We start from the raw sequence: 11,474 nt of genomic DNA on the forward strand, positions 1-11,474 counted from the left end.
CAATCATATTTTTAAAGGCTCAAAAGAAGAGAGTCTATTGTATTGACCCAGGTATTTACCAGTTCTGTTTTTCTGCCTATATTCCTGAAGTTCCAAGTTTCCCTCTGATATCATTTGAAGAATTTCCTTTAGTCATTCTTTTAGAGCAGGTCTATTGGTGATGAATAGCTTTTGTTTTGGTTTTTCCATCTGAGGATGTCTTTATTTCACTTCCTTTCCTGGAGTATATTTTCACTGAATATAGAATTCAGTGAAATTTTTTCATGTTCTTTTATTTCAGCAGTTCTAAAATCTTTCTTTTTCCTTATAGATTCCAAGGTCTTTGTTGTTGTTGTTGTTTGGTTTTTGCTTTTGTTTTTAGTTTCTTTGTTTTTGTTTGGGGGGGGGGTTGTTTTGTTTCAGTGCTCGACCCAGGGCCATGCTAGGCTCTAGGCAAGGGCTCTACCACTGAGCTACAACCCAGCCCCTACTTTCCAAGGTTTCTGATAAGAAATCCACATTCATTCAAACTGATGTTCCCTATAAGTAATGGACCATTTTTTGTGGTTCCGTTCCAGATTTACTCTTTGTCACTGGTTTTCAGAAATGTGTATGGATTTCTGTATCTGTGTGTGGGTTTCGCTTGGTTTACTCTGGGGTTCAGTGAGCTGCTTTCATCTGGAAAGGTCTATATTTTGCCAGATTGCTTCTTTCTTCAATAATCTTTCCATATCACACTCTTCTTCTTCGATTCAGGTGATATAAAATGTTAGACATTTTAGGATTATCTTACAGGTTCCTGAGTCTCTGTTCATTTTTCCAATATTTTTTTCCTCTGTGTTGATCAGAAGGGATCATTTCTATTGATCTTTCTTGAAGTACACTGGCTCTTTTTTATATCATCTTCATTCAGTTATTGATTCTCCTCTTTGAGAATGAGTTCTTTCATTTATCACATTTTTTACTCCTAGAATTTTCTTTTGTTTTATTCTTCATCTTCTATTTTTTTCCTAAGAATTTCTTGTTTTCCATTCTTTTCAAGAGTGTATTCACGCTTACTTCTTGGAGCATTATTATAAGGACTGTCTTTTTTTTTTTTTTTTTAAGAGAGAGGAGAGAGGGAGAGAGAGAGAGAAAGAATTTTTAATATTTATTATTTTTTTTAGTTATGGGCGGACATAACATCTTTGTATGTGGTGCTGAGGATTGAACCCGGGCCGCACGCATGCCAGGCAAGCGTGCTACCGCTTGAGCCACATCCCCAGCCCATAAGGGCTGTGTTAAAGACTCCATTAATAATTCTAACATTTATATCATCTCATATAGGCATCTGTGGAATGTCTTGTAGACAAGTTGGTATTTTTCTGTTTTTTAGTATGCTAAACAATTTTGGATTGTATTCTGGATTTTTCTGTATTTGAATACAAGAGATTCTAGATTTTGTTTAAATGTGCCAGTTCATTGGTACTTCAAATTCTGATCTTTGGCCTAGTCGGCTATAGCCATTTGCTTTTTTTTTTCCTTTTTGCAGTACTAGAGATTGGACCCAGGGGTGCTATACCACTGGGCTACATCCCCAGCCATTTTATTTATTTATTTTTTTTTTATTTTTAGACAGGGTTCTACTAAGTTGCCAAGGCTGGCCTGAAATTTGCAATCCTCCTGCCCCAGCCTCCCAAGCTGCTGGGACAGTGACTCAGTTGTGTGCCCACCATACCCAGCAACCATTTATTTTTCAGAGTCTGCAAATAAGTGCTCCATTCATTCTGTCCAGATTTTATGGCTACATAGTTGGACAGACTGGATGGAATGTGTTTCTTTGATCTTACTTTATCCTGTCTTAATAGGCAACTTAACAAATTAGGTCCATCAATTTAAAAAATTAAGGAATTAGTTCTTATACAACTGGTCTTACCAATTTTTGACAGCTCTATCACATTCATATTACTGATTGAACATTCTTTTTGATGTCGCTACCATCTTCTTTGGCCCCTTGGTTTATATTTGTGAACCCTATTCAACTATGCATGCCAACTACACTGAGGCCAAGATCCAAAGTTCTTGCAGCAAGCTTGTCTCCTGGTACCCTATCAGGCCATGAAAAATGCATAGGACCAATGTTTTGTAAGCTAGGTTAGCCAGATCACAAAGTCATTAAATTATTGCTTGTCAATCAAAGAACAAAGTATTAAACTTCCCATTCCTGTCTTCTCTGTTCTGTTTTTTTTCCTGGCCATTTACCATTTCTCTGTTGTCTTCTTTCAGCTGAGACAGGTTGGAATTTTTCAAAATGAACTTTTTTTTTTTTTTATATTTATAGTTTTTATTTTTTATTTATTTTTTATTGTTGGCTGTTCAAAACATTACATAGTTCTTGATATATCATATTTCACACTTTGATTCAAGTGGGTTATGAGCTCCCATTTTTACCCCATATACAGATTGCAGAATTACATCAGTTACACATCCATTGATTTACATATTGCCATACTAGTGTCTGTTGTGTTCTGCTGCCTTTCCTATCCTCTACTATCCCCCCTCCCCTCCCCTCCCCTCCCCTCTTCTCTCTCTGCCCCCTCTACTGACATTCATTTGTCCCCCTTGTATTATTTTTCCCTTTCCCCTCACTTCCTCTTGTATGTACTTTTGTATAACTCTGAGGGACCTTCCATTTCCATGCAATTTCCCTTCTCTCTCCCTTTCCCTCCCACCTCTCATCCCTGTTTAATGTTAATCTTCTTCTCGTGCTCTTCGATCCTACTTTGTTCTTAGTTACTCTCCTTATATCAAAGAAGACATTTGGCATTTGTTTTTTAGGGATTGGCTAGCTTTACTTAGCATAATCTGCTCTAGTGCCATCCATTTCCCTGTAAATTCTATGATTTTGTCATTTTTTAATGCAGAGTAATACTCCATTGTGTATAAATGCCACATTTTTTTTGTCCATTCATCTATTGAAGGCATCTAGGTTGGTTCCACAGTCTTGCTATTGTGAATTGTGCTGCTATGAACATCGATGTAGCAGTGTCCCTGTAGCATGCTCTTTTTAGGTCTTTAGAGAATAGACCGAGAAGGGGAATAGCTGGGTCAAATGGTGGCTCCATTCCCAGCTTTCCAAGAAATCTCCATACTGCTTTCCAAATTGGCTGCACCAATTTGCAGTCCCACCAGCAGTGTACAAGTGTACCCTTTTCACCGCATCCTCGCCAGCACTTGTTGTTGTTTGACTTCATAATGGCTGCCAATCTAACTGGAGTGAGATGGTATCTTAGGGTGGTTTTGATTTGCATTTCTCTGACAGCTAGAGATGGTGAGCATTTTTTCATGTACTTGTTGATTGATTGTATGTCCTCCTCTGAGAAGTGTCTGTTCAGGTCCTTGGCCCATTTGTTGATTGGGTTGTTTGTTCTCTTATTGTCTAATTTTTTGAGTTCTTTGTATACTCTGGATATTAGGGCTCTATCTGAAGTGTGAGGAGTAAAGATTTGTTCCCAGGATGTAGGCTCTCTATTTACCTCTCTTATTGTTTCTTTTGCTGAGAAAAAACTTTTTAGTTTGAGTAAGTCCCATTTGTTGATTCTAGTTATTAACTTTTGTGCTATGGGTGTCCTATTGAGGAATTTGGAGTCCGACCCCACAGTATGTAGATTGTAGCCAACTTTTTCTTCTATCAGACGGCGTGTCTCGGAATCTATGGGACACATTGAAAGCAGTTCTAAGAGGAAAATTCATTGCTTGGAGTTCATTCCTTAAAAAAAGAGAAAACCAACAAATAAATGATCTCATACTTCATCTCAAAATCCTAGAAAAAGAAGAGCAAAACAACAGCAAAAGAAGTAGAAGGCAAGAAATAATTAAAATCAGAGCTGAAATTAATGAAATCGAAACAAAAGAAACAATTGAAAAAATTGACAAAACTAAAAGTTGGTTTTTTGAAAAAATAAACAAAATCGACAGACCCTTAGCCATGCTAGCGAAGAGAAGAGAGAGAACTCAAATTACTAGCATACGGGATGAAAAAGGCAATATCACAACAGACACTTCAGATATACAGAAGATAATCAAAAATTATTTTGAATCCTTATACTCCAATAAATTAGAAGATAGTGAAGGCATCGATAAATTTCTTAAATCATATGATCTGCCCAGATTGAGTCAGGAGGATATAGACAACCTAAACAGACCAATATCAATTGAGGAAATTGAAGAAACCATCAAAAGACTACCAACTAAGAAAAGCCCAGGACTGGATGGGTATACAGCAGAGTTTTACAAAACCTTTAAAGAGGAACTAATACCAATACTTTTCAAGCTACTTCAGGAAATAGAAAAAGAGGGAGAACTTCCAAATTCATTCTACGAGGCCAACATCACCCTGATACCTAAACCAGACAAAGACACTTCAAAGAAAGAAAACTACAGACCAATATCTCTAATGAACCTAGATGCAAAAATCCTCAATAAAATTCTGGCGAATCGGATACAAAAACATATCAAAAAAATGTGCACCATGATCAAGTAGGATTCAAAATGAACTTTATAGGGAAGATGGATGATAAATATAACTGTACTGATTTTGAAAGTGATAACAAATCTAGATCTGTACAACCTTGCCCCACCTGGAAAGCTCTTACCTGTCCTTTTCTATGTGATCCTTGAGTCCGCCCCTGGAGACAACCAAGGCAGGCTTGTTGACCCATTTCACAGTTGAGGCAAAGGACTCTTAGATGTTTGATGTAATTTTCTCAAGGTCTCAGTTTTGAAGAAGCAGAGTAAGGACCAGGTAGACTTCCAGGCCACAAATCCAGTGTATGGGCCATAGCTTTTACTTTGATTGACAGGCAATCATTTAATGACTTTGTGATTTGGCTAACTCAGTTTACAAAGCATTGGCGCTCTGAATTTAACATGACATAGTACAAGGTAGACAAACTTGCTATGAGATCTTTGGATCATAGCCTCAGTGAGGTATGGTTGGTATGCACAGTCTGGTAGAGTTCAAGTCATGAACTAGGATATAATTTGTTTCCATTTCCATGAACTTTTATTAAATACCTATTATATTTCTGGCACAGCTCTCAAGTAAACCTAGAAAGTAGAAGGATGGATCAGGTCATTCCCCATTTCTGGCCCAAATGTGACCCAGGAGATCATTTGTATCTTCCTGACCCTAGGTACTTGCCAGAAGGCTTTGAGGAGAAGTATCTGAGCTTATAGAGATCTTCTTTCCCCACAGTCATCCAGACCTCATTTGAAAAGGAAAAAGAAGCCCTTACCCACTCCTTCCAGGAGGCCAAAGCTGCCCTTCAGGTGAGAAGGGCTGGGCCATGTTAGTGTATAGTGGGGTTAGGGAAGGACCCAAACCAAAGGCTTCCAGGTATGAGGGAGCCAAAGTGACTATCTTCCATGTGTCCAGGCCCCTTAATGTGGTGACTAGATTCTTAGCTAAAGATGTGATTAGGGTTGTCCTGTTTTTCCAAGGACTGTTGGGAGGATCTTGGCAACTGAATGGACTATGGTTTGAGTAGAGCCCTGGTAAATGCCCAGGGACCTGTGAAATCTTCGAAGAAGACTCTCACTGACTGCTTAGGGAAGATTTCTTAGAGAAAATGAGATCTTTGCTGGAACTTGAAAGATAGGTTAGAATTCTTCAGTAAAGAAAGATAAGAAGTGAGTGTGCCTTACGTAGAATAAAGCAATTTTTTCAAAAAGCACAGAGGAAAAGGGAGAGAGTGTGGAACACCTGAGGAATTGTAGGAAGTGCAGGATGCCTGGGGTGTAGAGTTTGGGAGAAAGGCTGAGGCTGAAGAGGAAGGAGAAGGCCAGGAGGTAGGAGCCTGTAAGCCATATTAGGAGGCTATTCTATGCTGAAGGCAATGGTCAAAGTCTGGGGGGAAGAAATTCTTGGCAAGGGAAAAACTGGAGACAAGAATGTCCCTTGCGGTTGAAGGAATTATATGATGTTTGGCCACAGGAAAAGCAGAGGTCGATAAGGCTGGAAAAACTAATTGAGCCTGGTTTGGATGGGCTTTGAATGCCAGGCTCACTGATCTTTGTCCCAAGGGTTTGTGGAGCCACAAAAGGCTATATAGCAAGAGTTGGGGGTGGGATGTTTCAGGCAGTAGTTGAAGAAGGTTACACCTGCATCATTGTATCGGTTAGGCCAAAGAACCCCAAATTTTCTTTCTCTGGGGTCTGATGACATCCACGTTCAGGAGCCCAACTTTGATCACCTGCTCTTTTCTCCAGGAGACTGTAGCAGGACTGACCTCACAACTGGAGGTCTTTCAGGCCAAGATGAAGAGGGTAGAAGAGTCCATTCTGAGGCGAAACTATAAGAAACACATTCAGGTAGGTGTAATACACCTGGGGGCCTTTCCTTCTTGATTCTCCAGGGAGATTAGGATTGGACAACAGGACAGGTGAACCCATCTTCAAGGGCAAGGCTCAGACTTGACATTCTCACTTTCACAAGGGCCTGGAAGCAAGAGGGTCCCCCCTTTTACTGAGAAGCTCAGAGAAAGGCATATGGCTCAGTAAAGGACACAGCTTATGGATCCAGACAGAACCAGGTAGACGTAGGAAACCCACCACTTAGCACAGGCAACTCAACCTACTTGAACTACACAAGCCTCAAAGGGTGCTCTTAGAGTCAAATGAGATGAAACATATTGACCCATAACCACAGGCCAAGAGAGGGATGGGACTTACGAAAGTCAATCAGTGAGCCGGTGGCAGGATGGGAAGGAGGGAGGTAGTCCATGCCCTTCTCTACCTGATGGTCTGATGAGGTCATTCTATGTCCCTATCTAGGATTATGGGAGTCCCAGCCAGTTCTGGGAGCAGGAGCTGGAGAGCTTGCACTTTGTCATCGAGATGAAGAATGATCGGATTCATGAGCTAGACAAGAGGCTGATCCTCATGGAAACAGTGGTCTGTGGCTAGGAGATGCAGCCTCAGGCTGCTGTTTGCTGGGCACTTCCTTTGTAAAACAAGCAGGGGAAGCCCAGCCTGGTTCACACCGGCCTTGACCTGCCACCCACAGCTCACATCTTCAGCTGGTCTATGGCCAGTCCAGGCAGGGGCTCTTTGCCATCTGGGTCCTGCATTTTTCTTGGTTACTTAGGTTGCTGTAACTTGGTCGATGCTTTGGGACAGGCAGCCTGCTAATCAGGAGGAGCTAGCACATGTCATAGGCAGGGAGGGATTGAGGGAAGAGGAGAGGCTGAAAGGTCAGGCAGATGTGGGAGGCCAGGATCCACAAGGACAAGGCTGGAGAGCGGAGGGCATTGAGGACACAGGTGGTTCTGTTTCTGGAAGAACAGAGGCCTCAGAAACCTGGGGCTGAGGGGTTAGGAATGCAGCTCAGTGGTAGAGCATTTGCCCAGCATGCACTGGGTTCAATCCCCTGCACAGGAAGAAAGAAAGAGAGGCAGTAGAGGGGAAGGAAGGAAAAGGAAAAGAAACTTGGGGCTGAATCCAAACAGACACTGCTGTTCCAGAGGAAGTCTCCCTGGCCTCCCCATGTCTATACATCCTCAGACCATCTCACATGTTCCCTATAAATTCTGTTGAACCATTCTTATGATAAAACATACAGACTTGATTTTGTTTTCACGTCCTTCTGACTTTACGAGAACAAAAAAAAATACCCTTTCTTCTATGAACTGATGGAGAAGTGAGATGGGAGTGACTGTACTTTGTTTTTAACATTTTCCTGTAGAAAAATTATAAGTTGTTAGCCATTTGTTAACTCTTTAGCTTTATTTTTGGTGAATTTATTGCTCCATGAAATGTAGCATCTTGTCTAGAATGAATGAGTGTTTTCAGGGACCACCGATAAGAAGGAGGTCATAGTATACACTGGACCATGTGATTTTTGGTAGCTTTCTGAGCCTGTTCTGGTTTGTTACAGAAAGAAAAAAATCTGAAGCTGGAGGAAAAAATCACAACCCTGCAACAGGAATATGAGGACCTCCAAGTTCGAGCCCGGAATCAGGTGGTGGTGTCAAGGTAGCTATTCCCCTGCCTCTTCTCCTCCACCCCACCCCTTTTGCCAAAATCTCCAGTTGGAAGGGTCTCAGAAGAGCCTAGGGAATGTATTGACAGGTGGGTGCGGGACCTGTCTAGGGAATGCGGCTCCCCTTTTCCATGTGAGTCAGGAAACCCAATGGACCAGCTCTGCTTAGAAACCTAAGTCCCAGTGCCCTGGTCACTATCTGCATGTCCCTGTCTTGGATGAGTAGACTCTATGGGAGAACCCAACATGGGAAACGGGAAATCCAGAGTTGAACAGGCCCACGTGGAATTAATCAATTCTAAGGACTTTGTAAACGAAAGCTCATATCATGTGTCAGACATACCTTGTTGAATACCTTCTATCTTCTGTCATGGGATCCTCATAATGATTCGAAGACCTGAGTCCTATTATTATTATTATTATTCCCATGTATTGAATGAGGAAACTGAAATTCAGCGAGAGTGAAGAACTCATCCAAGATCACACGGCTAGGTTCTGAAGCAGAGATTCAGAGCAACCAGAACTCTCTGCCCGTGAGGACTATGCACTTGGTCAACAGATTGAATTGCCTCTTGCAAATGACAGGGGCTGGGGGGTGTGGCCCTGGAGTGGGGTGGTGGCCTAGCTCAGGAAGGCCTCCCAGAGGGATAGGTTGGTCCCTGCAGCAGCTGCTCCTGGTAGCAACCCTGGGTTCTGTCTGCACCCACAGGCAGCTCTCAGAAGACCTGCTTCTGACCCGTGAAGCTCTGGAGAAGGAGTCGCAGGTTCGGCGACAGCTGCAGCAGGAGAAGGAGGAGCTGCTGTACCGGGTCTTTGGGGCTGACGCCTCTTCTACCTTCGCCCTGGCCTCTGTTACCCCCACAGAGGTCTCTTTCCTTGCCACATAAGGGGAAGGGTCTGGGCCCACCATGATGCCTATGGTCATAGCTCCTGCCAAAGACTTTCTGGAAAAGACAACAAGAGCCTACCAGTTCTTTATCCAGGAAGGAAGAAGGGTAGGAGTTGAGTTGGAGAGCCTGGGTCTATGCCCAGTGTGCCCTGGGGGGGCTTGGGTCACAAAGATCACCCATGGGGCATTGGAGGCCCCGGGTAGTGCCTCTCCTTGAGTTGGCCCAGGGAACAAGCAAGAAGAAGCCTTTCCTCCCTCTGCCTTCTGTCTGTCTATGTCAGGAAAGTTCTGAGGCTTTTCCCAGGGGCAGCCTGTGCCACTTTGGCCATCTGACAGAGGAGACAACCTCTGGCCCCAGCTCATCAGCTTTGCTGCCAACTCACTGACTTGCCAACTTCGCCAGGTGTTCTACTTCTGCCCAGGCCTTCTCTTAGCCTCAGTTTACCCTGCCCCAAGATGATTGCAGTCACTATCAAATGACTGAAGTCACTTAATGTCCAATTCTAGGATTGTCTGAAGGTCTGACTAAGGGCTGGGAGTTAGACACATCCTGTGGATCAGGGAAAAAGCCAATGACTGGAAGGGAGTCTCGGAAGGCCCTGAGGGCTAGCAGGACCAGGTTGCCACCCTGGCCAGCCTCACTCCTGGTATCAGACTCTGGTCGGCCCAGGACCAATGGCCAGAACTCCTCCGTCTTTGGCAGACATGGCTCATCCCCAACCCTCCTGGTCCTTCAGTCTCAGTGCCATTTTACTGGGTCTGAGGACCCTCAACAGGCAGAGATTCAACCTCATCCCTCTACAGATGAGGAAACCAGAAGGGGAGCAGACCCCACAGTCAGGACTGGGACCTCGCCTGTCTGTCTGGGAAGATCAGATCCATGACAGCCTTTCTCCTCCTTCCTCTACCTTCGCCTGCCCTTCCAGGCTTTCCTGCACTCCTCCTTCTGCCACCCCTGATCCAAGGCCCCAGGCTTCCATGTGGTCCTCCGCTCCTCCATCAGTAAAGGGGTGGCTGGAGTGACTGACCTCAGCAGGATGACAGCATGTAGATTCTAGTCTTTTCTCAGGAAGCTTCAGGTCAGCTAGAGACTAATAATAACCCCTGCACCGAGCATGTTCATCAGAGTGCTTCCTCACACCCCTCCCTTGCCTGGTGTTCTCCCTCCTTAGCAGGCAGAGCAAACAGAACACAAGAGCCAAAGGATCTTGCCTGAGGCCCCCAGCTCCAGTCACAGACCCTGAACCAGATGGTGGGAAAAGTCAGTCCACATCTTCCATCAGATATTCTGTGGTGGCATCTTCCCCGACCACCTCTTTCATTCCCTTGGATACAATCTCCATCCAATTCCACTCTAGAAATTCAGATGTGTCTGTGTTTCTCCCTTTCCCTTGCTAGCAGGGAAGAGAGTGGGCTCGGGGAGTGTGGAGCTGTTTTCCCAGCCTTGGCAAATCAGGTTCTCTAGGGGCCCTGAGGCCAGCTCTGGAATGACATGCTCATGGAATTTTTCATGCAACTTTTTTCATAGTATGTCCATGTTACACTAATTTGTTGGACATTAATAGGCATGACTGAAAAATAATCCACTGCACAGAATATTGGGAAGTTCTAAGTTCAATCAAGTTAAACAAATCTGCACCCTGCAGGACTCTCAATAACTTAAACATGCTAGTGCATTGCAATTCTCCAAGAAGGGGACCAAGTCCCCAGCATCTTCCAAACTTCTTTGATGAAGCTTCTACTCTCCACCGTCACCCCGACCCCCTGAAAGCACTTGAGGCTGCAGAATGCACTTTAGAAAGCATCTTCTGAATCAAGAGGGGCAGGGCTGAGGAAGGGGTACGTTGTGGTGAGCGGGGGCTTCCTTTGTGTACCCTGTAGTAGGTGTGAATGGAAATCAACTCTGGTCATACCTTTACTCTGGGGCCAACAAGCTATGGAAACTAAAACATGCAATAAGTTATTTATTTGGTCTCTGTGTTTTTCTGGAAGAGGAAGGAGGTAAATTCTCACTGAGGGCTTCTGCCAGTGGCAGGAATCTTTGAAGACTAAATCCCTGGGCCTGGGTAGCCTACAGATGATTCTGGGATCCTCCTTCAACTACTTACTTGAGCCCCCCCCCACCCCCGCTGGTCCTAGCTTTGCCACTCCAGGTGTTTGCTGCTGCCCGCTGTACCTGGCCCTCCCGGCGTACCACATTGGACCACTCACTGACATAGGGGTACAGCTCAGCTGCAGGGGACAAAATGGAAATGTTCACTAGCTACCCCTGGTGCCATTTCTGACTCAGGCACCAGCAAGCCGGTAAGAGGCACCGTGTATCTCTTCAGACAAAGGGAAAGTGATTGCTCAAAGCTACACTTGATGACACATGGTAGGTATCAGACCACCTAAAAGGCAGGTTCTCTAAGAAAACCTTTAAGTTTCTCAAGTTCCTAGAGAGGAGCTGAGTTCCCCTTTCCTGCTCAAGAAGCGTTCCAGCCAGGCATAGTGAGGTACATCTATAATCCCAGCAACTCGGGAGGCCGAGGCAAGAAGATGACAAGTTCGAGGCCAGTCTCAGCCACTTAGTGAGGCCTTAAACAA

The 11,474-nt window shown here is 44.1% G+C and overlaps 1 protein-coding gene across 1 annotated transcript in view; it reads left to right on the forward strand.

The window, feature by feature from the left end:
• The window catches only part of Ccdc69 (coiled-coil domain containing 69), a 44,977-nt gene extending 34,126 nt beyond the window's left edge, over window positions 1–10,851 (forward strand). The window contains exons 5-9 of the mRNA XM_046467712.2: window positions 5,216–5,289; window positions 6,229–6,330; window positions 6,793–6,912; window positions 7,895–7,992; window positions 8,709–10,851. Of these exons, the coding sequence (XP_046323668.1) occupies window positions 5,216–5,289; window positions 6,229–6,330; window positions 6,793–6,912; window positions 7,895–7,992; window positions 8,709–8,886 (572 nt within the window). The 3' untranslated portion in view covers window positions 8,887–10,851. The remainder of the gene's footprint in view (window positions 1–5,215; window positions 5,290–6,228; window positions 6,331–6,792; window positions 6,913–7,894; window positions 7,993–8,708) is intronic.
• Window positions 10,852–11,474: the final 623 nt, after the last annotated feature.

The sequence above is a fragment of the Marmota monax genome, unplaced genomic scaffold (genome assembly GCF_021218885.2).
Source record: "Marmota monax isolate L192 unplaced genomic scaffold, Marmota_monax_Labrador192_F-V1.1 WCK01_AAM20220418_F8-fsc00415, whole genome shotgun sequence".
In the NCBI taxonomy this organism is placed as follows: Eukaryota; Metazoa; Chordata; class Mammalia; order Rodentia; family Sciuridae; genus Marmota; species Marmota monax.